This window comes from Schistocerca cancellata, chromosome 1 (assembly GCF_023864275.1).
Source record: "Schistocerca cancellata isolate TAMUIC-IGC-003103 chromosome 1, iqSchCanc2.1, whole genome shotgun sequence".
In the NCBI taxonomy this organism is placed as follows: domain Eukaryota; kingdom Metazoa; phylum Arthropoda; class Insecta; order Orthoptera; family Acrididae; genus Schistocerca; species Schistocerca cancellata.
In genome coordinates this window covers 300,070,883-300,098,308 of record NC_064626.1, presented here as the reverse complement: position 1 = coordinate 300,098,308, position 27,426 = coordinate 300,070,883, and the positions used below count along the sequence as shown (strand labels likewise).

Sequence of the window (27,426 nt, the reverse complement as noted above, 5' to 3'; positions counted from 1 at the left end):
TGAGGTGATCGCTTGTGTTCCGCGCCGTCACTTGAATCACAGAGTGCATTTTTATGCCGTCTTGCGCGCGAATTATTTTTTTTATCGACGTGAGTTCCGTTAGCGAGTGAGTTGGTGATCGGAAGAGAATGTAATATTGCTAATAGAAGAATAATTAAATCACAAACGTATCGCTGTTCAGTGCTAAAGATGTTCGAAGATCTCATAAGAGACTTATTGTCTAAAGAGATAAAGTATCGCTGTTGCTTTAGGATGCAATAATCAAACAAATAAAAATCGGTTTTGTCGACTGTGGTATCTCCCTTCTAACAATGCTGCAGGTATTATCAAGTAGCATAAGGAAATGGTATTCATATTTAATATTATATTAATCGTTCTTTGACATTATCTTTCTTATACATTCTTGTGCAAAAAATCCTTGACTACTTTGCATTTGTCACAGAAAACTTTCGGAATTGCGATACATTTAAAAGGAAATGCGATAAAATTACTAACGTAACTATATCCATCTGCTAAGAACTGGTGTTCAAATGCCAGCCTTTCTTAAAGTATGTATTCATCAGTGTTTACTTCTGAATTATTTCTCACAACTGCATCAAACGACACACTTATGTTTCGGAAAAATGTTAAGGAAGGTAGGACCTACAATTCAATTTGTGTTTCGTGCTCACAAAAAAAAAAAGAAAGAAAACACACACACACATATTAGTACATTCTCCATTCCCTACGCCATTTTGTTTGCTTCGTCAAAAACACGCAAAATAACCCAGTCTGAATATTACTGACAAAAATATGGAAACACCAAAAACATAAAATATTACCATGCCTAATGTGATGTAGGAAACCCGTTTCCATTCAAACCAATTTCCAGTCAACTCGGAATGGATAAATACATGTCCTGTATGGCTTTCAAGGGAATCTTAAGCGCATTCTTCCTGCAAAGCAGTGGCAAGTTCAGATAATGATTTACGACGAATCAAGGTCCGTAACACACACAGTTAAGATTTGGCACCTACAATCTGAAAACTGCAGTAAACACTGGTCCATGCAATAATACGCAAAACTAAAACATTACTTTGCCTGAAGCTAGATCAGGGATTATCTTCTGTGGCGATTAAAAACCCTGTACGATGCGATCATGGATCTAATGAAAAATGCTCTGTATATTTCTTCTTGATGTCGGAATTGCAGATTTCAGAGCAAAGCGGTTGATGACAATTTTCATCCGAGGCTCTTTCAATCTACTTCTCCAGAAATTCTTGCCTCACTGAATACTCGAGATGTTCATTCGTCGAGGGCTGCTCCTTGCCACATAAAGACAAGCTGCGCTAGCTCACGCCCATATACCTTTTACATTCACGGCCCTTAGGCTCTGCATTACGGAGGAACTCCCCTCAGATTTTTCTACACTCATGCTCATAAATTAAGGATAATGCTGATACCATGTGGTGCGTTTGACCTGCGGTCGTCGCACGGTGGCGCTGGCAGCAGTCCACATATGCAGAGGTATGTTGGTGCAGGCCAGAGTACGGTGCAGCGAGTAAGTGTGCAGACGTTTTCAGACGTGCTAATAGTGACTGTTTGTTGAAAATGGCTCAAAGAACACACTTTCAAGACTTTATGGGGGTAGAATACTAGGGCGACTGAAGGCTGTTCAAACACAGCAGGTCGTAGCACGGGCCCTCCGTGTGCCACAAAGTGTGATCTCAAGATTATGGCAACGATTCCAGCAGACAGGAAACTTGTCCAGGCGCTACAGTACGGGGCATCCTAAGTGTACAACACCACAAGAAGACCGATATCTCATCATCAGCGCCCGCAGACGGCCATGGAGTACTGTAGGTAGCCTTGTTCGGGACCTTACCCTAGCCACTGGAACAGTTGTCTCCAGACACAGTGTCTACAGACGACTGATCAGACATTATTTATTCGGCCGCAGACCTGCAAGGTGCATTCCACTGACCCCTGGTCACAGGGGGGCCCGTAAAGCCTGGTGTCAAGAACACAGTACATGGTCCCAGGTTATGTTCACGGACGAGTCCAGGTATAGTCTGAACAGTGATTCTCGCGGGTTTTTCATCTGATGTGAACCAGGAACCAGATACCAACCCCTTAATGTCCTTGAAAGGGACCTATATTGAGGTCGTGGTTTGATGGTGTGGGGTGGGATTATGATTGGTGCACGTACACCCCTGGATGTCTTTGACAGAGGAACTGTAACAGGTCAGGTGTATCGGGACTTCATTTTGGACCAGTATGTTCGCCTTTTCAGGGGTGCAGTGGATCCCACCATCCTCCTGATGGATGATAACGCACGGCCCCACCGAGCTGCCATCGTGGAGGAGTACCTTAAAACAGAAGATATCAGGCGAACGGAGTGGTCTGCCTGTTCTCCAGACCTAAACCCCATCGAGCACGTCTGGGATGCTCTCGGTCGACGTATCGCTGCACGTCTTCAAACCCCTAGGACACTTCAGGAGCTCCGACAGGCACTGGTGCAAGAATGGGGGATATACCCCAGCAGTTGCTCGACCACCTGATCCAGAGTATGCCAACCCGTTGTGCGGCCTGTGTACGTGTGCATGGTGATCATATCCCATACTGATATCGGGGTACATGCGCAGGAAACAGTGGCGTTTTGTAGCACATGTGTTTCGGGACGGTTTTCTCAACTTTTCACGAATATCGTGGACTTACAGATCTGTGTCGTATGTGTTAGCTATGTGCCTATGCTATTAGCGCCAGTTTTGTATAGTGCCACGTTTTGTGGCACCACATGCTATAGTAGATAGTGTCGAAGTTCCATGCGGCTTTTCGCGGATGATGCTGTAGTATACAGAGAAGTTGCAGCATTAGAAAATTGTAGCGAAATTCAGGAAGATCTGCAGCGGATAGGCACTTGGTGCAGGGAGTGGCAACTGACCCTTAACATAGACAAATGTAATGTATTGCGAATACATAGAAAGAAGGATCCTTTATTGTATGATTATATGATAGCGGAACAAACACTGATAGCAGTTACTTCTGTAAAATATCTGGGAGTATGCGTGCGGAACGATTTGAAGTGGAATGATCATATAAAATTAATTGTTGGTAAGGCGGGTACCAGGTTGAGATTCATTGGGAGAGTCCTTAGAAAATGTGGTCCATCAACGAAGGAGGTGGCTTACAAAACACTCATTCGACCTATACTTGAGTATTGCTCATCAGTGTGGGATCCGTACCAGATCGGGTTGACGGCGGAGATAGAGAAGATCCAAAGAAGAGCAGCGCGTTTCGTCACAGGGTTATTTGGTAACCGTGATAGCGTTACGGAGATGTTCAGCAAACTCAAGTGGCAGACTCTGCAAGAGAGGCGCCCTGCATCGCAGTGTAGCTTGCTCGCCAGGTTTCGAGAGGGTGCGTTTCTGGATGAGATATCGAATATATTGCTTCCCCCTACTTATACCTCCCGAGGAGATCACGAATGTAAAATTAGAGAGATTCGAGCGCGCACGGAGGCTTACAGACAGTCGTTCTTCCCGCGAACCATACGCAACTGGAACAGAAAAGGGAGGTAATGACCGTGGCACGTAAAGTGCCCTCCGCCACACACCGTTGGGTGGCTTGCGGAGTATAAATGTAGATGTAGATTCTGCAATTATCGTTAATTTATGAGCATGAGTGTAGTACATACATTACTACCGCCCTTAAGAATGAACCAGTTACATTTGTTACACATTAAGTACAAAATGATACAGCTTTGGAAAAGATATTTACAGAATATTTCCAGGTTACATAAAGTTACAGAATGATAAGAAGTATTTACATGCCTCTCTAGTCAATTAAGTTAATAATTACAGACATTACACAATCGATAGTAGACAGAAGTTTAAGTGTGCTGCTGTAGTTGACCACCTCCTTTCCTTCACGCAGCAGTGCCTCTGGCTTGGAACGTTCCACTTGCACGTAAAACGATGTTCTGAGCAATACCAAACTTCTGCGCTACACTCGTCACGCTTCGTCCTTCTTCCAGTTTGATGATGATTCTTCCCCATGTGAAGTCATCCAGGTGCGGCTTGCGAGCCATTTTGTAATGAAGGACACCACCACAGTACATCATAACTGGTTGCTGACTTTGTGTCAGTCTTCTCCCGTTCCTTCAACTGCCTCGTGTTGTGAGGCCAGTTCTATTTGGCGCTATAATCAAAGGCCCACGAAGAAGACGGGCCGCGGCACGTACGTCACAGCACGTGACACTACAGAAGGGCTCAAGGAGTGCCAGCAGCCGTCTCCGGCGGGGAGCGAGTTAACTATTTCAGACGAGTTTAATAGTTCTTGACTGGTCGTTTAAATGGGTGCAAGTTCTGTAAAGAACACGACTAAATTAAGACCTTCAGTGGGAAAAATTTCAATCAAATATTGATTTCCCGTGAGCCCTGCACAGAGCCGAGTGTTTGTGAAGTGTGGCAGACAAGCTGACTAGTGTGACGTCACAAGGTCGTTGTGGTGGTGGGGGTGGGGGGTGGGGGGGGGGGGGAGGGATGGGCGGCGGCGGCGTATATTTCTTGGTCCCGCTATAGTCGCACTGACATCAAGGCATGTGGCGTCAAACTTAATGTGCAGGACTGGGAGACCTCTGATAGCATTCTGCTGCATTTTTATTCATTTCCACTCAGTGGTTAATATTTTGTACTTCTCGACTTGTCTCGCCCTTAAATTTTGCAGAGTAGGGTACATACAGATCACAGTGGTCACGAAAGCTTACGCTCGGACGATGTTAAGATTTGACCAGAAATCTACTTCCAGAATCGAATCGGTAAATTGCTTAGATATTGTGATGAAACTGTCATTTGTAAAAGAGATTTTACGAAATATTTACAGATATTTTCCCGATCTCTGAGGCCAGAAGCCATTACAATGCGCCGAAAGCTACAGCCGTAGACCGCGGTGTCGTTGTACGTGCGTGCCTACTCTCGGTCAGCAAAGAGCATTTAAAATCCACAACTCTTTATATTTCGTTGTGGTGGAACAATACGCTTGCCTGCTTTGAAAGAACAAAAATTGTCCACGCACAAGAAATGCGAAAAGTGGTTCTTAAATAACCAGCGCAGCATCCGTCTTTTGCTTCGACAAGGAAGAAAATTATGTAGAAGAATACATATGTTTATACGACAGATGCTTATTCGAAATTAAATTTTTATGTGCTTTACTTCTATAATAATGAGAAGTGATAGAGCTTTTACTTGCTTGTTGCTGGTAAAGTGAGCTGCTGTGGCCCCGCGTGCAGCTCACGTGCAGTGGCAGGCGCTGCTGCCGGAAGCCACGTCTCCCGGTGCATGCAGATCTCGCCCACTTCCGCGATCCACGGGTCACTGTTAGCGCACCACACACGCTGGCACTATCGCTGCAGTCCTTGTAACTGAATGGAATCCCTTTTCTCACTCGATTTCACAGAATATCGATGTTGGCAGTTCAAACATCGATTTAGTTTTATCCATATTGTGCAGCTGTGAACGTGACTGTATTCAGTACACGGGAAGTTTTAATAAGAACGCTTTATCACAATTTTTTTTTAATTACATGGTGCATACTGTGGTTACATCATCAGGTGCAAAACGTCTAATACATAATTTTTAAGTTTTGTCTTGAGTGAGGTGAAATGTATGTTCCTGTTATGGAAAGGTTAGATCTTAAGTTTTGCATTTCGTGAATCAATTGCGAAAAATATGTGAAAAACAGCGAAAACAGTAGTGAAAAATTTACCGAACAGACAAAGAACATTCCTAACTTTTTGAGGTCACTATACGTTGGTATATTCATTCTTTCTGGAAAATACCCTTTATAAAATCGAAAAGCCTAAATCTCTGTTAAATGAACAGACAGCTTTGATTAGCCATAGCTATTTTAGTAATTTTAAAACACATTTCGTTCTTTTTTTGTCGATAAATTTTTCCACGTTTTTCTACTGTTTCTTTCATAATATTCACATTTGATTCACGAAATACAAAGCCTAACATCTAACGTTCTCGTAAAAGGCACATGCATTTCACCTTCTTCAAGAGCAAATGTAAATTATGTATTAGACTATTTGCACCTGATTATGAGCCCACAGGGTTCGAAAAAAAAATTTCACTGAAACATACTTTCTGTATATGAAACAATGTTTCAGTATCGATACTGAAGTCTTCGAAATATCGTAATATTGGCATTAAAGACAAAATGTCGACCTTCGATGCTGACAACAAATAAAACAAATACATAAATAAATAAACACTCTCGATAATGTTTTCATGATTTAAACGGGTCTTTTTCTGAATGTGTCTCATAACGGCATCAGTGCAGTGGTTAAAGGAGTGGGCATAGCATTTGAAAGAAAGTCATATATATCGTATTTTGCCCGACGTGCATATTTTGACAGCAAAAAGTCTATTGAACAGAATGACAAACTTTCAGAGCTGACCACTGTTGTGAGAGGCTGGTAATATGGTTTAAACAAAACGTAGTTGAATGTAATAAGATAAGAACAGAATCACACCTCAAGCTAATCCAAACCAAGAGCTCATTGGATAAAATTCAACATTCTTTATTATTGAAAGATTTCTGCAGCTGCGTTCAGTGATTAATAATATCATTAATTGTCACGCTAAGAGCCGCAGGTATTGTAGATTTGGCACCTGGTCGTGACATTCAGTGGGCTACAGAAGTGGCTATTGGTGAAATTTGCGTAGAAAATGCGTTGAAAGCAGGAAAGTAATCCCTATAACTAGTATGTTGAATAACAAAACATGTGGGATGCCACCAATGTAGACAGTTGGAGATAATCTGAAGAGTAACTTCTTTCTTTTAGTCATCAGTCTTCTGATTAGTTTGACAAGGGCCACCACAATTCCTATCATGTGCCAACGTCTTCATCTCAGAGTAGCACTTGCACCTCAGTTATTTGTTTGAGTGAATTCCAATCGCTGTATTCCCCCACCTTTTTGTACCCTTCACTACTCCCTCTAGTACTGTAGAAATTATTCCTTGATACTCTAGCATATGTCCTATAGCTCTGTCCTTTCTTCATGTGCTTTCGATATACACACATTAAAAAAAGTTTTGCATCACCTCGGTTCCCAGAAATCTTGAAGATAGACGTTGGCTGTGGATATTGTATGACAGACACAGTCCCTTTGACTGTTCCGAGACGTCACTAAATCCGCCCAAGGATGTAAACAACCATGCAAGAGCAGAGCCTATTAGACGGAGAGAGTCCGACAGCCGATCAGTTCCAGTCATTCCACCAGGAAGGATGTGCTTTGCTCGTGTTGTCTGTAGTCCAACCATGCCTAGACGGTCAATAACGCTGTTCGATCGCGTCCGCATTGTTACTTTGTGCCAGGGAGGACTCGCAACAAGGGAAGTGTCCAGGCGTCTCTGAGTGAAACAAAGCGATGTTCGGACATGGAGAAGAGACAGAGAGACATGAACTATCGATGACATGCCTCGCTCAGGCCGCCCAAGGGCTACTACTGCAGTGAATGACTGCTACCTATGGATTATGGGTCGGAGGAACCCTGACAGCAACGCCACAATGTTGAATAGTGCTTTTCGTGCAGCCACAGGACGTCGTGTTAAGACTCAAACTGTGCGCAATAGGCTGCATGATGCGCAACTTCACTCCCGACGTCCGTGGCAAGGTCCATCTTTGCAACCACGACACCATGCAGCTCAGTATAGATGGGCCCAACAAAATGCCGAATGGACCACTCAGCATTGGCATCACGTTCACTTCATCGATGAGTGTCGTATATGCCTTCAACTAGACAATCGTCGGAGACGTGTTTCGAGGCAACTCGGTCAGGCTGAACGCCTTAGACACACTGTCCAGCGAGTGCAGCAAGGTGGAGGTTCCCTGATTGCTTGGGGTGGCATTATGTGGCCGACGTACGCCGCTGGTGGTAATGAAAGGCACAAAAGCGGCTGTACGATACGTGAATGCCATCCTCAAACTAATAATGCAACCATATCGGCAGCATATTGGCGAGGCGTTCGTCTTCAGGCCAGCGTATTCTCCAGACTCTCGAACATGTCTGGGATAGATTGGAAAGGGCTGTTCATGGACAACGTCATCCATCAACCACTGTGAGGGATCTACGCCGAATCGCCGTCGAGGAGTGGGACAATCTGGACCAACAGTGCCTTGATGAACTTGTGGATAGTATGCCACGAAGAATACAGGCATACATCAACGCAAGAGGACGTGCTACTGGGTATTAGAGGTACCGGTGTGTACAGCAATCTGGACTACTACCTCTGAAGGTCTCGCTGTATGGTGGTACAGCATGCAATGTGTGGTTTTCATGAGCAATAAAAAGGACGGAAATGATGTTATGTTGATCTCTATTCCAATTTTCTGTACAGGTTCCGGAACTCTCGGAACCGAGGTGATGCAAAACTACTTTTGATGTATTCCTTTCTTCGCCTATTCTGTGGTATAACACCACGTTTTAAATGCTTTAATTCCCATTTTTCCGATTTTCGCACAGTCCAAGATAAATTACCACGCATAATTCTGCGCTCCAAATGTACATTCTCAGAAATTTCTTCGTCTAATTAAGGTCGATGTTTGTGATGGTGGACTTTCTTGCGCAGGAACAATGTCTTTGCTTGTGTTAGTCTGCTTTTTACGTCTTCGTTCTTTCGTCTGCCATGTGTTATTCCAAGGTGGCACAATTTCTTAACTTCGTGTATTTATGATCATCAGTTATGATGGTAAGTTTCTCTTTAATCTCGTATCTGCTACTCCTCATTACTTCCGCCTTCCTCCGATGTACTCTCAACTTAGCAGTGCCAGTTGTGTTGACAATTCGAGTGGCGCGGTCTGTTGCCCGACGAATTTGTAGCAGTTCTGAAGCGAATGCCGTGATGTGTTTCCTTCAGTTCAGAAATCGAGTTGAACTCACGAGGACTTAAGTCATGGGAGTGCAGTAGGTGGATAGCACTTAGCAGCCCCATCAGTCAAACAAATCAGTAACAGCTTGCACTGTACGTGCTTGAGCATTGTCCTGCAAAATGAAGGTCAGGTCGTGTGGAAAGTGTCATCGCTGTACATATATCTGACTTACCAGTAACAGAAATATTTTTACTACGAACTGACTTTATATCGTCGACCTTGCGTTGCTGACCAGACATTTCCTTCACAACTGACTATATGGTCTTAATTTTATCCTGTTAATTAGCTACCCTATTTGCATACCCATGCTCTTTGCCTTCCTAACAACATTTTTAAGCACCTTACAATACTGTTTGTAATGGGCTACTGTAGCTTGATTGTGACTACTTCTAACATTTTGATATAATTACCGCTTTGTTCTACATGATATCCTTATCCCACTAGTCAGCCACCCGGGCTGCCTATAATGCTAGTACCCCGCTTAAAACGTTCTAATGGAAAGCAACTCTCAAAGAGCATGAGAAACATGTTAAGGAAAGCATATTTATCATCTACGTTTTCGGCACTATAAACATCCTGCCACTCTTGTTCCTTGACAAAGTTTAAAAAACTCTCTATTGCTGCTAGACTAAGTTTCCTACATAGTTTTAGGTTAGTTAGGTTTAATTAGTTCTAAGTTCTAGGCGACTGATGACCTCAGAAGTTAAGCCGCATAGTGCTCAGAGCCAATTAAAATGTTGTCTCAGTCTGCATCAGATCATATGAGTTTAGGAGATGTACCAACATTCTGTTTTTTGCACAATCACATACACAATTAATATGGAAGTCGCTAGATTAACCAATTTCTGGTACTTCCTACAAAGTGAATCAAGAACCCCCTCTAGCTTGAGCAGATATCCTCTGAAGTCTGAATTAGGGGACCTATAAACTGCAACAATTAGAAATTTAGTTTCTCTAAATTCAACTACACCTGCATAACATTGAAATATCTGTTCAGTGCAGTGCTGTGTTACGTCTACGGACTCAAACGGAATACTGTTCTTTTACATACATGGCCACTCCCTCACCCCGCAAGGAATTCCTTGAAAAACAGTCAGCTAATCTGTATCCTGGTAAAGGAAGCCTCTTAATTTTCCCGTTATGCAAGTGGTGCTCCGACATGCCTTTAATTTATGAGTCAACATCTATAACCAGTTCACTAACTTTATCTCTAACACTTCTTATATTCTGATGAAATATGTTAATCCCTTCTCTACTTGGACACCTTACCTCTTCTGAAGGTGATTCCTTTGTTAGGGGGACTTCCTTTAAGCAAGTATACTTAGCAGCTGACTTCAATCTAAATAAGGTGCAGCTCTAACACCAACTTCTACAGGAATTTTTCCATGAGTGATCTCACCACCATCTACTATACTGTCACCTATAAGCTTTGCCAGCCTCCCCGTCCCATACCTATTGAGGTGCAGGCCATGCCTAGTGAAACCCGATCTACTGATAGGCTCAACTGGCACCAATGTGACCCACGCCTTCTGCCATCAGGGTCTTCTCCAGCCCCATGTTAACACGCCTAAAAGCCGCATTAAGATGAGGCCGATCACGACGCTGAAACAGTTGCACGAAATGCACATTAGTGTCACCAGTTTGAGTAGCTATCTTTACCAGGCCACCACCTACATCATATTCCCCATTCCTATCAAGACTGTTCCCTGCTCCACCCACAATCACTGCCTGATCCTCTTTCGTGAAATTCCTACATAACTCGCCTATGCTGTCAGTCACCTGAGCCAGCCCTGCACTAGACTTCACAATGCTTGTGACCTGTACTCAATCCCCAACACTTCCTGCAACTGATGGCCCACACCTCTACTGTGCGACCTACCTAGCAGCAGAACGTTCTTCTTTCTGTTAGACTTTGCAACTGACTTAGGCCTACTAACTGCTGAGAACTGTTGGATGTTTCCTTCACCTACAGGTACAAGAGGCTCCTCTCCACTCAACTCTTGACAGTTGGTCAAATCTATTGCATATACCAAAGTACAACTATCTAAATGCCTCCTCCTCCTAGCTGCCTTCTTGCCAACTGCCAGCACCATTCCTCAGCACTCTTCACCCTCATCAATCTATCTGGTTCCTCCTTTGCGTATTGTAACTGCACCTGAAGGGCACAGATCTTATGCTCCTGCTCCTCTATTAACTTATTTCTACTACTGATTCTGCATTCCTAGGAGAGGATCTCGCTAGAATGCCCACTGACTTCCTCACTGCATTCCCCCCCAGTGAAAATATATTGAACAAATCCCACGCCGTAACCCACTTCTCACAAGTGTGGGATTGAACAAATCCCACACTTCTCACTCATGGTAAAATTTTACAGTTACTTAAAAAGCTGAACGTCTACGTACCGAAGTTCAATCACACTAGTAGAACTATTTATATGGTTAACAACAGTGGTCTTGAAATTCTCTCTCTACTAAGGAAAGCAACAACTTTTATTAATGCTACTAAAGGACAACTAATACCAAGACCAACAAAATTTCACATAATTTACTAGCTAAAACCAAAAATATCAAGCGTCTACTGGAACACTCAACGAAGTTAAAACAATGAATGAAAAGTTTACTGAAATATTTAACTAGAAACAATAAGAAACGTCAACTGAAAACTACAGGACGAAATTTACTAAACGACTTCAGCGCACAGAAAAGTAAAAAAAAAAACACAGCGAGCAAACGTTTCCGAATGTTTATTAAACCGTTATTTCGCTACGAACAGCACGAGACACTGTTGAAAACTACTAAATTTAATAACTTTATAACAGTGGACAAACAACTTTCTCAGAACTTGGGAATAGCTGCCGCTGCAACTGCACGCCGCGAAATGTAAACACACTACTGAGGCTTGAGACTTGGTTGAACGACGTAAGCGCACTCACCAATAACAAAACGCTCGAATCAATAACACAGAAAGAAGTTACTTCTGCAGTAAATATTAACACAAATAAACTTTAAAATAAGTAACTGAAGACAAGAACTTTATAAAATATTGATGAGCAATTTCAACAAGCAGTCCAGCACACATCACGCCACACCAAAGACATCACGCCTTAAAATTAATGTCATTTGGCATAGTCAAAAATAATAAGGAAACAGCAAACATGCATTGTTAGACTATGAGTCCTTCTTGTACATCTCGTGTGTGTAACATTCACCGAACTGTGTATGCAAACATAAGTCAACCTTCAATCACCTACCAAAGTTAGTACTAACTAGTTACGTATAAGTTGTATCAAAGCCACCTGCGACGCTGCAATCGGATAGTAAAATTTTTGAACGTTTCTCATATCACAGCAAATTCTAAAAACAGTCTTACACCTGTGTTAAATAGTTGCATCTGCTGAGAATTAACGACAGGAGACATTAAAAATTAATGACTATTAATGAGATTACGTTGCTGGCTGCTTTCGATTAAAATCTCGATAATGTGGGCCCAGAAATGCCCAATGGACGCTTTCGTGTTTTAGTTCAACGCGTTCATCTCTTAAAGCGCAAAATGTCTCTCTTTCCTCTAAATTTTCCAGGAACAAAACTGCTATATGGAATATATTCAAGTTGTCCGTGATGCTTCCTAACGAATGCTGCTCCTTCTTAAGATGTTTTGTTACCACCAATGAACCATTCTATATTATTATGTCTTTGAACTTCATGTTTGTTACTTCCTGTCCGACCCACATATTTCATCTCATCTTGGCATTTATAAGCGCTCCTTTTCTTCGTCCAGTTTTTATTTGTGCATAATAATCTCTTTACTGATTTGTTATAAATTTGTACGATGGCTTCAGAACAGTAATACATATTTTGTCGAGCAAATAAATGTAGATGTTTTGAAATATTGGGATGACACTTTCCTTATTCTTCCTGTAGTCAAGAGTGTGAAGAACCTATCGTTCGACCTTTGTCATAAACATCCATTATGAATTTTTCTTTTAGTCATTAATAAACTATTATCATTATGGTTTCTAGATTCTGTTACGACGGGAGATAATTTTTCGTGAAGTAGTTATAATCCGACGTAACCTTACTTTCGCCGTTTAGATGTGGCACAGAAGACAGCTCTCACAAGACACGCAATTTTTGGTGCTGACGTTTAAATGAAAACAATCACTCTTGACGGGTGGGACTCAGTACAAGAATCCCATACCTGGGGCGTTGCGGTAGACTCACTCCCACAAGTAGTAGACTTATACGGGAAAGTCGCTCGTGAAAAAGAATCCTTGTGTGTGTGTGTGTGTGTGTGTGTGTGTGTGTGTGTGTGTGTGTGCGTGTTTCAGTTGCAAGACATGCGGTACGCTTTTGAGTGTGCTGTGTGTGTTCCAGGGAGACAGGGACTACATCGGCTTCGCGACTCTGCCGGAGCAGGTGCACCGCAAGTCGGTGAAGCGCGGCTTCGAGTTCACCCTGATGGTGGTGGGCGAGTCGGGACTCGGCAAGTCCACGCTCGTCAACAGCCTCTTCTTGTCCGACCTGTACAAGGACCGGCGCGTGCCCGATGCCAACGGTAAGTGCTCTCAATTGTCCTTTGTCCTTGCCCCTCAAGTGCACAGCGTAAAGCACTCCACAGACGAGTCGACGAACCTCATTCAGTTCACTACCGGGCACGAGGAAAGCATAGTTGTCAGAGAAGCAGTGAAGTTGCGAAAACGCGACCTAGGGTTTAAAGCGAGCACCCAACTATACTAGCAAGCTGTGTTGACCATTGCCTAAGTGTCAGATTCTTTTTGCTGTGTACGGTTAATTCGCCTTGGTCTCAAGTTTGATAGCAATGTTGGTGGTCGAGCATGGTTAAAGTTAAGGACAGGAGGAGCAGCACAACTCCATTTAATGAAAGTCGACTGCAGAGGCAAACAGATACGGCGTGTTTCAGGATCCCACCGACACACTTTGACGAATGACAGATCGCACGAACAGTGTCATTTTTCATGAAAGAACATATAGTTTTAAATGCATCCTTAAGGTTATGAGAATGGCCAACTAAAATTGCAAGGAAATTACCGTTTATTATTATTTAGCATACTCTAATGATAATTTACATCAGTGGTTCAAACTATCCGCCCTGTGCCTTAATACATGTCCACACCTTCGTATCAGTGCCCTTCAAACACTGAAGAGCACGACTGCGTTCTATCGGATTTAATGGAAAGCATAATGGAAATGAGCGTTTGGCGTCATTGGCAGCGCCACATTGGGCGACCTGCGCGCAGGATGGGGATGAAATTATGAAGAAGACAGCACAACACCCATTCCCTGAGCGGAGAAAATCCCCGACCCAGCCGGGAATCGAACCCGGGCCCTTAGGACGGCAATCCGTCGCGCTGACCAATCAGCTATCGGGGCGGACATAGAAAGCATAACTGACTCAAGATTATCAGCTCGGCTCTAGTGGCAATTAGAGTAAAGTAAACCGTACTCTGGACACTTCCCCAAAGAAAATACTAAAGGGGCATAAAGGCAGTCGAACGTACTGGTCACGCAACAAGCGTCCTCGTCCAATCCAGTGTTGACCAATATCGATACTTAGCTGTGCTTGCGCATCAACACGAAGTGTGGTGCGGCTCCATCACGCTGGAACCAATGCCTCTGCGCACAGCAAGCGGTAGGTAGATCAGCATTCCGGAAATGTGGTGTACAGCAACTGCAAGCCGCACCAGTTTGACTAGATGGCAGTATTACAGCCCATAGAAGATGGTCAGCACAGTTAATGCCCACATGTTTACAGAGAACATGTTTTCGTTGGTGTGATTTCACGGCAACTGCATGCTGGTTCTCTGATCCAAATATGGCTGTTGCTGCTGTTAGAATACCAATCACTTGTAAAGGTGCCATGATTTGTAAATGAAACGTGTGTGGAAGGCAGTATCATTCACTCTTTTGTGAATGAGAAAAAAAAACTGCATACGATGTGGGTAATCAGCTGATCTAAATCCTGCACCCTTTGAAGACTGTGCGCTTGTAGGTTATATTCCTGCAATGCTCTCCAAACAGATACGTGACCTGTTCCCATAGCACAGGCTCCTTGAAGTTTCTTTGCTAGCTGTGCGGACCACTTCACCTTCAAACTCTGGTGTTCTCACATCACGTATACCATCATCAACGTGCCGAGGACGCAAACTCCGTTTCTCGTAAACGTCCATGAATTGCAGTGTGGCCATCTTCTGTTAGGGAACCGATTTTCGTTCATACGGAGAGCTGCTTTCATTTCCCCACGCATCGCCTTAACACACAAACACGTCAGTTAGCCCGTCAAATCCATAGTCCATGTTTCATTGAATACTAACAGCAAGAAAACCTGATTTCAGGGTTAGGAAGACGCATGCCACCGAACTTACAGTATTCCAACAACACGAGCTGAGTAACAGGACTGGTACGACTCCACAGAATAAAACCACCTCACTAGGAGATGCAGATCGCTGAGTGGCATTGCACATCATGACCATGCGCGCACTCGGCGGACCAAAACATGTACTTTCCTTAACAAACAATGATCGCCTTGTTTTGATCTATTACCTCTCGAAGTTCGTCGGGGAGGGTCTGAAATACCGTGCACAACGCTTCATACAGACCCGTAAAAATACTTACAAAGGAGACTCACATCTGAAAAACTAGAAAGTGCTGTTGCTATAGATAATTATTGGCTAATGGACCGAAAGAAAAAATTTACACAAGAAATCACGAAGCATGTACGAAAATAGAATCTTGCATGAGAAACTGGGGATGAGAGATTGAAATTCTGCCTAGAGATGGTACAAGGCAGAACACGGCGAAGATTACCTTAGCCGCGTTATAGAGGCGTTTCTGGTCCGGGTACGGTCGTAGTTGTGAGCTTCAATCGTAATTCCGGTGTATTTAATTACACGACCAGAGACCAACAAGATTATAAACTGTTTTGTTCGACAGAACTCGCAATTTTGCCTGAACTTCGTAGGACTTAGGCAATCCCGTAAAGCGGTGCAACATGTCACCTAAGCTGTAGGCGAATATGGCCGGGGGATGATTGTATTAATCGCTTCGACGCGTTTTGCCTGCTGATCAAACCAGCAGAATGAGACCGACCGCTAGCTAACTTTGGGTGCCATTTAAAGCTTCGGCACTCGAAGAAAACAACGGAGCCGAACATGGGAGAAGTGCTACGTTTTGCAGCCAATCTGAGTTCCTATTCACACATTTGCAGGGAAGGCTGCTCAGGCCCTTTAGGCCGGCAAACACTAATGTCGCCTAGGAATTGCCCTTGATGTAGAATTCACGAGGCAGCGTTTTAATTTTCCCAGGGGCGCAATTTTTACGGATAACGCTTAAAAACGGACTAATTCCTCCGTTACTAAGCATCTTTTTTCTTGTGTCAACCAAAAGATTCTCCAGTTATATGACCTTATTGTTAGAAGACATGGAGAGAACCTAAAAAGAAAATCTAGGAAGGATAGATCGAGCAGATGAGACTGAGGGGGAGAGAAGCAGACAGGTTGATAGAACAGATAAAGATTTCCAGTCTACCTCTTCAGCAGGTTATAAGCGGAACTGGTAACACTCAGGAGGGCGACATTGGGTTCATAGGATCATGACGCTCAGTAATCAGAACGACGACTTTTGGTGGTGGTCGTGGTGAAGAAGACCTACATATTATTACTACATAATAAGGGAGTCGGGGACTTCAACTTGCCAGGTATAGATTGGGAGTGTTGTGCCATCAAAACTGGCTCCAGAGGCAGGAAATCGTGTGGCATTGTTCTGGATGTCTTGTCCGAAAATTACCTTGAGCAGACCGTTAGAGAACTTGTGGTGTCACCGCCAGACACCACACTTGCTAGGTGGTAGCTTTAAATCGGCCGCGGTCCATTAGTACATGTCGGACCTGCGTGTCTCCACTGTCAGTGATCGCAGACCGAGCGCCACCACACGGCAGGTCTTGAGAGACGTACTAGCACTCGCCCCAGTTGTACGGACGACTTTGCTAGCGACTACACTGACAAGCCTTTCTCTCATTTGCCGAGAGACAGTTAGAATAGCCTTCAGCTATGTCCATGGCTACGACATAGCAAGGCGCCATTAACCATTTCTAGAGAGAGTCTCACATGTATCATCAAGAATGCTGTATACAAATGATGGATTAAAGTTAAGTATTCCAGCAGCTACGTACTTTTCTTTATAGCATTCATTACGTATCCTGTTTCAGACCTAAAGCAAGCCTGCGTGAGTTGACGCGTGCATTTCGGCCTCCTCTATAAATTAGTGTACGTTGTGTTGGCTAATCTGCCGACACAACAGAACTAACTCGTGAGGATAACGTCTTAGACCTCCTGGCAACAAACAGACCTGAACTTATCGACTCAGTTAAGGTAGAGGAAGGTATCACTAATCATAAGGCTGTGACAGCATCTATGACGACGGGTCCTACAAGGAATGTTAAGAAAGGTAGGAAGATATATTTGCTCAGCAAGGTTGACAGGATACAAATTTGAGAATATCTCAGCAGTCAGCATCAAGTATTCGGTTATGAGGACAGAGATGTGGAACACAAATGGAAAAAAAATTCAAAGGCATCGTACAATATGGTCTAGACAAGTATATTCCGAGTAATGTTTTAAGGGATGGGAAAGATCCACCATGGTTTAATAGCCGTGCTAGAAAAGCGCTACGTAAACAAAATGCACTTCATATCAGATTCAAGAGAAGTAAAAACCTAGCTGAGAAACAAAAGGTGAACAAAGCGAAAAGGAGCGTAAGGAAAGCAATAAGAGAAGCGTTCAGTGATTTTGAAAGTAAGACGTTGTCAACCGCCCTTAGTAAAAACCCTAAGAGATTTTAGTCGTACGTAAAATCAGTAAGTGGGTCAAAATCGTCTATTCATTCTCTCAGCGATCACACCGACACCGAAACGGAGAGAAGGCCGAAATACTGAATTCGGCCTTCCGAAGTTGTTTCACCGCGGAAGATCGTAACACTATCCCTCCTTTCAATCTTCGTGCGAACGTCTAAATGGCAGATATTGAGATAACCGATCGCGGAATTGAAAAGCAGCTACAATCGCTTAGTAGTGGAAAGGCTTCAGGATCAGATGAGATAACTATAAGATTATATAAACATTATGCGGAAGATCTTGCCCGCCTTTTAGCAGTAATTTATCGTAGATCGCTTGAGCAACGAAAGGTACCTAACGACTGGAAAAAAGCGCAGATGATTCCCGTTTTTACGGAAGGCCGTAAGACAGATCCACACAATTATAGACCTATATCTGTTGTAGAATTATGGGGCATGTTTTATGCTCAAGAATTATGACGTTCTTGGAAAATGAACATCTCCTCTATAAAAATCAACATGATTTCCGCAGAGATCCCGCGAAACTCTGTTCCTCCATGAGATCCACAGCGCAGTGGACAACGGCGCTCAGGCTGATTCCGTGTTCCTTGATTTCAGTACGGCGTTTGACACCGTCCCGCACTGCCGTTAAATGAAAAAAAAAAAAAAATACGAGCTTACGGAGTATCGGAGCAGACCTGCGATTTGATTCAAGACTTTTTGCAGACAGAACTCAACACGTCGCTCGTAACGGAACTACATCGGTAGATGTAAAGGTAATATCCGGAGTACCACAGGGAGGTGTGATAGGACAGTTGCTGTTCACGATATATATAAATGATGTAGTAGAAAGCGTCGGATGCTCTTTAAAGATATTCGCAGATGATGCAGTTGTTTATACCAAAGTAGCAACGCCAGAAGAAAGTACGAATTTGCAGAACGACCTGCAGAGAATTGATGAATGGTGCAGGCTCTGACAGTTGACCCTGAACGTAAATAAACGTAACAAACTACGCATAGATAGGAAAAGAAATCCACTACTGTACACTATTGATGACAGCCAGCTGGAGACAGCGTCTGCCGTAAAATATCTAGGCGTAACTATCTAGAACGACCTTAAGTGGAATGACCATATAAAACAGATAGAGGGAAAAGCAGACACCAGACTCAGATTCATCGGAAGAATCTTAAGGAAATGTAACTCAGCCACGAAAGAAGTGGCTTATAAGACGCTTGCTCGACCGATTTTTGAGTATTGTTCCTCTATCGGCACGTTTCGCCACGGGATCGTTTAGATGGCGAGAGAGCGTTACGGAGATGCTAAACAAACTCCACTGACAGACGTTACAAGAGAGGCGTTGTGCATCACGGACAGATTTGCTACTGAAGTTGCGGGACAGCATTTTTCAGGAGGAGTCAGACAACATACTACTTCCCCTCACATACATCTCGCGTATTGACCACGAGGAGAAAATGCGAGAAATTAGAGCCAATGTATAGAGGCTTAACGACAATCATTCTTCTCACGCACCATTCGCGAGTGGAACAGGGTTGGAGGGATCAGATAGTGGTACCGAAAGTACCCTCCGCTACACACCATTAGGTGGCTTGCGGAGTATGATGTAGATGTACGTAGAATATTTCGTCTGCCCTAGCATCACACATAAAATTAGTAATAAAAATCAAGCAGTCATTAATAAGTTTAAGTTTCTGTTATCTGTGGACTCAATGGAATGCTATGCTTTTTGTTACTCTAATTGTCATAGATGGATTAAATTTCGCCACCATTGGAGGGTGTGGCATAAACCAGTATAAAATTACTTGAAATGCCCATTTCACACTTCGAAACTCCGTTTCTCCAGTGATAGCTCGCAAGTCACATATGGACTGTCGGCTGTTGCCAATGCGGCACAACAAAGCGTCAGCTCTTACGCAGTTTTCGAGGAGTGCCCTTTGATGAATTCATATTTGAGGTGGCCGATAAATACAACGAGACTTCTAAAAATGGCTCTGAGCACTATGGGACTTAACTTCTGAGGTCATCAGTCCCCTAGAACTTAGAACTGCTTAAACCTAACTAACCTAAGGACATCACACACATCCATGCCCGAGGCAAGATTCGAACCTGCGACCGTAGCGGTCGCGCGGTTCCAGCCTGTAGCGCCTAGAACCGCTCGGCCACTTCGGCCGGCCGAGACATCTACAAAAAGATAACACATTGATATGTTTATTTACAACATGTTCATGTAATAACTGAAATGCTGTGGGCCGCTCTGTGGTGTTGAGGTATATACAATAAGAGTAATGTTCTCGATGAAAACAAATAGCCCTGAATGGTGAAATTCTCAACGTAAGACGCTGACACGTAATAAAATGTCGTAGCGTCATGATACATTGGTGTATTATCCTCACAGCAGTCTTACGTACTAATGTTGGTAAATATCTAAGTTCAGTGAATCTCTGGGGCCAAGCTCTGAATCCGGCTGCGTTAAAATACCGGCCGGCCAATCAGACTCGTAGGCAGTGAGGTCATGTGACCTTACCGTCCTCTGGTGGCGTTTATGAGTGCCTCCTCCCCCCTCCCCCCATTCTGAAACGGCGAGCGACAGTAGAGCGAGCTGGTGGGAGGCTTAAAAAGTGTCCCCTCCAGCTTAGCTATGAGGGGCAGTCCACTCAACTGAATTGTCGCTGCCGCAGTTCTAGGTTCTAGGCGCTTCAGTCCGGAACCGCGCGACTGCTACGGTCGCAGGTTCGAATCGTGCCTCGGACATGGATGTGTGTGATGTCCTTAGGTTAGTTAGGTTTAAGTAGTTCTACGGTCTAGCGGACTGATTACCTCAGATGTTAAGTCCCATAGTTCTCAGAGCCATTTGAACCATTTGTTCAGTCTGTATATCGAAGAAGCAATGGCAGAAATAGTGGAAATGTTAGAGAGTGGGATTAAAATGCAAGGTGGAAGGGTTTCAATGTTAAGATTTACTGATGGCATTGCTATCCTCAGTGAAAGTGCAGAAGAATTACAGTATCTGTTGAATGGCATGAACAGTATAATGAGTACAGAATATGGATTGAGAGTAAATCGGAGAAAGAAAGCAGTTTTTTTTCACTTCAGTACAGTGGTCAAGTGACAGTGGCAGTAAATTACAGAAAGCTAGTTTCGGCGAAGCTCAGTCACCATTATCAAATATAACAAGTATGAAATAAGTGTGCTATTAATTATGAGAACCTGTAATATAAGTAACATGTAAACATAACACCTTTGTCATAGGAAACAATGCTTTGAATGTATCATGTTAAATTAAGCCTATACACAATAGGCCTCAACGCCAACGGGCCACAGGACAAAGCAAGATAAATGACGGCTACCCTGGCTGCAAGTTGTCTGTCTGAAAATGCAGCTGGGACTACTTAGAAGACATGCCCCTACGGTGCCAGCACCCGCCGCCGCAAGCGCTCACCATTCTGAGAGGGAAGACATTGCACTGTAACAGTTGTATTTAACGTCAACACATCTCTTACAAGCGAGCATGTATTAAAAACAAAGCACAATAGTGACGATAATAAATGTCCTGTTTCCCCGAAAATAGGCGCAGTCCATTTTCGTTTACTTATATGGGGGAAATTGGTGTTTCTTTTTTCTTTTCTTTTTTTTTTCTTTTTACGTCCGACTGCAGGATACAGTTCACATCTCTCTCTATCATGCCTCCTGTTATTTTGCGACACTCAACGATGTGAAAATAAATCTACAGCACTGCCGCCGATTATAGATGACCAAACAGCAGAGGTCGGAGCTTTATAGTCATAGATCTGACAGATGTATTAACTATCCCACAAATCCTATAGAAGCCCACCTTTCATAAAATCCCAAAAAATCCCACTATTTTGCTGCTAAAAAACCAATCACTGGAACGTGTTCATTATTTCGAAACTGTTATCAGAGTAAAGAAAAAGCGAGAATGACAATTCTGAAGGAAAAACGATTTCTTTCGGTTTGATGGACAAAATTACATGGTTTGAGAGCGTCCCTGGTGTTCACATCAGTGTCTGTAAATAAATTTTCAAGCACATGTGTATTACAAACATTTCAGACATGTGAAATAATATTACTGAATACAGCCTTTTACGCCATTTGTTCACATGTCGGAAAAAGCACAATCATTTTACGTTCGGCAACAACAAGCTGTATTTCAAGAGGAAGTTCTTGTTTTGTGCACTAAGGCAGGTCCCGTTTTACCAGTGATCCTATATCGCACTGGCACTGACAAAACGTAAAAAACTAATCATGAGCATGCCGTATAACAGAACGTCACCAACCTTATAAGATTCCACCGATACATCGAAAACAAATACCATATGCACGCTGACATCTGACCTTGTTGCTCTATAACTCGCCTCTAGCGCCGTACGTGTAAAGCTTCTGCCACCCAGCAGACCATCATTCACAATAGTAGCAGATTCTTGTGTTGTAGTTACGTAAGCAGTTTTGTCAGCAGAGCAGCCTGTTTCATGCAATTTTCTCACATGTTGGAAAAAACGCTACCTTTTCGAAGTTCCACAACTAGCTATAACTAAAGTGATGGCTACTTTATAGTTAGAGGTTATAAAGTATGAAACAAGACACGACTTGTAGTAATACATATTTTTAAACACACAATGGTTACGATAATAATAAAAGCTCTCATGTTTCCATGAGAATATATACAGTCGATTTCGATTAGTTTTATGAGCGAAATCGGTATAGTTAGTGAGCATTCGACATGTCCAAATTACAAATTGTCAAGCTCGAGGACATTACTATGAAATACCGATAGAGACCAACGGCTATACAGTCATTTATTACATTCAAGAGCATGCTTCCTCATTGTTATTTTGTACCATCCAGAATCGGTTAAAAGAAACCTATGAAATATCTGCATCCAAACTTTAACTTCTTGTAAAATAAACTATAAAATTTTGGCTTATCTTTCTCTTCTTATATATCAAAAAAGAAATACTGTATGTATGTTGACATCAAGCACATTACAAGTACACATATCGGTCCACTGGAGTAGGTGGCCAGTGGTCGAAGTCACTTGCAAAGACATGTTTTGTTTTGTTTTCCTGTACTGGAGGAAGACCATCTCCCACAAACTATCAGTGGGAAGAGAGGGTTCCAGTATTGTTCTTTCAGAAGCAGTTTGGTACAATGTTTTCCAACTGTAACACATCCAAGAAGCGTATGACTACAACTTCGTACAGCACGATACATTTTGTTTTTCTACCATGACTTCGGGTCTCCCTCAGGTGCAGAAAATAGAGCATATGTACTGCATCTGTAGAATATATGATTGGGACTAGGTGCATCTGATAACAGTGCTACACTATACTGTCCACCTACTGTGCTGTTCTATCTCATAAATAAAAATAAAATGCATGAAAACTGTCTATCTCCATTCAACAGACATCTAGAACACACAGGGGTGGGGGGGGGGGCTGATTATGTCGGCCTATCTAGTATGTTTTACTTGAAGTCGAAGATGTAAACAATGGCACGCAGTTTGATGTAACAATTCAAAAAGAGACCTTGAAGCCTCTTCCATTTAGTGAATAAACTACAGAAGAAACAACTATACTTACGAATAAAATGATAATATTCGCTGAGGCATGAGCGATCTGTGTCCCTTTTTTAGCACTTTCCCTGCAGTGCGTATGTAAGATTTTGTTTCTAGTGGAAATTTGCAAAGAGATGGTGTTGATAATTAAGCGATGAACACCAAAGGAATACTTGAAAATATTCTCATTAGTTGCAAATAGTGAGAACCTTACGACAGTCCCTTTTATTCTGCAGTTGCACGTTTTCGATCTGGATGAACGCTTCTGGCTTTCTTCTCACTTTTTATGCGGAATGTGAACAAACATTAATTAGCCAAATGTAATAATGTACACGAAAATAACGTCTGTGGATTCATTCACAATCCATTCTGTCATACAGTAAGAATATAAATGTTACGGTCAGCAGATTCAAACAGATACTGACGTAGTTAACAATATAAGATGATTTCCTGAACACAGTCAAATACCCTATTATAACTTTTCGCAGTCGTATCGTCATTGCTGCGTATAAACACATGCGCGAATTCGATGGCAACATTCTGTCATATGAAAGCAATTGGTGAACTAATTTCGAAGATTTAAGAATGGAAACGAACATTAGCATTTTTATAGATTATTTTACATTAGCAGACAAACACGGAGTTTTTCAAGTGCACGTGTCGTATTTGAAGAATATTTTTTAGGTAATGCAGTAAGTTATTTCATTAAACACACTTAACACATAGCGATACACAATTAAACTAAAAGTAGAATATATATATATATATATATATATATATATATATATATATATATATATATATATATATATATATATTGTGTGGGCGCGTGCGCGTGTATAGAGTATTAATGCTTTTATTTGGAATTAATTTTTTGGATGGCAGGTACCAAAAAATTTACCCCCCCCTTTCCTGACCGAGATCCTGGATCCGCCCCTGAGCACACAAATAGCGGAATTGAGATCATCATGTGCTGTCATCGTTGACCTTTAAGAATATAAAAGGAGGTGTGATAGGCACAGCAGGATGCCTTGGTTTGTTGTTATTACTGGAGACTCTAGACAATATTGTTATGAAATATCGGTAATATAATTTGCATCATATTATGCTCTTTAGCAGGAGGAATTTAAATGTGCTTGCAACTCCTATAGAACCCTTTCGTGAAGAGTTTTTCACTACTTGCAGGGCTGTAGCACTGTCGGAAATAAGGTACAAGTGGTTGAAATGGAGACTTCACGATTGGTAACAGGTATGCATAGTCTCTCTTTGTATGTGTGTAGAGCTATCAGCTGCAGATGGTTGTGATTCGAATTCACAACTTGCTAACTGTTCATCTATAAATTATGCACCCTGGGAGACGCGCTCTGTTGGTAGGGAAAAGGGAAGCTCTTACGGTACAGGATGCTAAGTGCAGTTGACACACTGCCAACTAAGAAATATCTTATTACTAGGGTAAAACAATACCTGAATACAGGACATTGTTATCATGATAGTTCTTTTTATTAATAGATGCTCGCTTGTAAGAGGCATGTCGACGTTAAATACAATTGTTACAGTGAAGTGTCTTCTGCTTCAGAATGATGATTTCTTGTGGGAGCGCTTGCTGGTGGCATAGGGCATGTCTTACAGTCAGTCACAACTGCGGTTTCAGACAAACAACTCATGGTCAGGGTAGCTGTCATTTATCTCGCTTTGTTCTGTAGCCTGCCAGTGTCGAGGCCTATTGTGTATGTCTAGCTTTTGTCGGCATCAATAGCGTTGACAGCCTTCAGCCATGTGTTCCACTGTGGACTCAGGACTGTGCTTCCAGATATGGCTGGGCGAGCAGAGGGGGTGGCATCTGCACATTTCCTAACCTGCGGATGTACAAAAAACCGATGTGGAAAATTCCCTGGAATTTTGTTGTTGCTCCAGGGGGCCAGTCTTTCTGAGAAATACATTTAACAGATTGCATGAAGCGTCCGTTTCATGTCTTTTGTCCATCTGTGACTGATTTCCGCAGACCAGAGATGGTATGTCTCTTCAGTGACGGGATAGACCAGGCCTGTATCACAATCTAAGGTGAGGGGAGGGAGGGATGGCGGGTGGGAAGTAAGACTGGCTCTAAGCTGGTTAGTTCATGAGCACACGTCAAGGAGAACACACATTTAACTGCCGCTGGTGCAATCTATTGGGCTCGGTTTTCGCACTAATAATGTTGATATGATGATTTTCTCAATCCCAGTACATGTATTGCATTGTGACCTGTTTTTTACGTGTGCTGGTTTTTTCACAACAATTTCAATGTGCAATTAGAACACTGAATCTTTTATCAGCAGTTGTGACAGCATGTACTGGCCGTCAAGAATTTCGAGCACCATTGCTGCAGCGTGATTGTCAAACAATGCAGTGGGAGCCATCTTTAGTGAACTCAGGCGTCAAGCAGTGATTGAGTTAGTCCTCAGCTATATGCTTACGGGTAATACACTTACTAAACTGTCATTAGTTGAACACATTTCCTGCCAAAACTAATGACACTACCTTCCAATCCTGCCTTTTTCTCGCTAGCTTTTAGGTGAAGGGATCATCCTATATAGAGTATGTGTACGTCTGCCTCGAGTTTGGAGTGGTATTGTGGAATTTTTTCCCGCTGGATAACGCTAGTTGTATGACAGTCACTTTTTTATCTATATTGCGATTTTAGCCACTGCTTGCGTAGCACTATGCGTACAGATGTGTAATTAGGCTCGATCTTTGATTAGTTATGTTATTACGCTCGATCTTTGCTCCAGTTTCCCACCCAAAATAAATAAAGTACACTAATTTAATATTCCTCTTCCGCAGCTGTACAGTTTCCCTGCATATGGAGGTTCACTTGGGCTTTCCGGTTGGAAGGGCTGGGGTTAGAGTCCTGGAAAGAGCACCAGCTCTTTCGAGTTTCGTGCCAATTCCATGGTGGGAAGTTCCCGCCATTTTTGAAATTCCCACAATTTTTGAAATTCCCACAATTTTTTGAATTTCCTGCCAAAATTTGAAATACCCCCAAAATTAGAGGGGTAGGGGAGGGGGTGGGGACACTTGCCAGCTTGTGAAAACCCATGACGTCATCCAATGGGGTGGTGAGGTTGGAGTGGGGAGGTAATTAATTGATCAATTTAATTAATTTTGCGTACAATTTGATAGCAAAATTGCACCCAGAGCTCAATTACCCCTTTACTGGTCTTTCATCCCTGTATCAGTGTGGCTTCCAGAACATACAATATACAACTGACGATTTACTCAGTTTGGAAACAGCAATCTGACAAGCTTTTTCTAAACGCTGGCACCCTGTTGCGGCCTTCTTTGATCTACATAAGGCATGTGACTCGGCTTGGCGCCATCACATTTTAGTTACCCTCCATGGCTGTGGCTTTCATGGACCTCTTCAGATTTTTATCCACAACTATTTATCTCTCTGGCTCGCCCGTCCTAGAGTTTGCAGTTCTTTCAGTGTCTCTTGGATTCAGGAGAACAGTTTCACACAGGGTTCTGCGTTAAGTATCACACTCTTCTTCATCAGCATCAATGGGCTTATAACCTCTGATGGGCCTCTGGTTACCCCAGCATTGTATGTTGATGATTTTTGCATCTGGTGCAGTAGCTTATCTGCTGAATGCCAGCTCCAAGGCACCATCTGTTGGGCCTCTGCATGGGCCCTTTCCCATGGTGTCCAGTTTTCTCCCTCCAAAACGAGGGTAACGCATTTTTGTCATCGACCCACAGTGCACCCTTATTCAGAACATTACGCAGGCCTAGGTGTTGTAGCACAGTTCCATATCTTGGGCCTTATTTTTGATAAAAAAAAAAAAAAAAACCAATGTAGCTGCCCTATATTCACCACCTGATGATTACCTGCATGCGGAAGTTTAATGCTCTCTGCCTCCTGGCTCATGCATCTTGGGGTGCAGGCTGTGCTATTCTTCTCCATATTTACTGTGTTGTGATTTTGTCCAGACTAAATTATGGTCATATGGCTCAGCGGCCCCTTCCACTCTGAAACTACTTGACCCTGTTCATCATTATGGAGTGCATCTGGCTAACAGTGTTTTTCACA

The 27,426-nt window shown here is 42.8% G+C and overlaps 1 protein-coding gene across 4 annotated transcripts in view; it reads left to right on the top strand.

The window, feature by feature from the left end:
* LOC126172041 (septin-2) overlaps positions 1 to 27,426 on the top strand; it is a 347,483-nt gene that overhangs the window by 245,191 nt on the left and 74,866 nt on the right. For 3 of the 4 annotated variants that reach the window (XM_049920846.1, XM_049920848.1, XM_049920847.1), the window contains exon 2: positions 13,291 to 13,471. In XM_049920846.1, coding sequence (XP_049776803.1) covers positions 13,291 to 13,471 — 181 coding nt within the window. The remainder of the gene's footprint in view (positions 1 to 13,290; positions 13,472 to 27,426) is intronic. The other variant, XM_049920849.1, reaches the window with a different exon arrangement.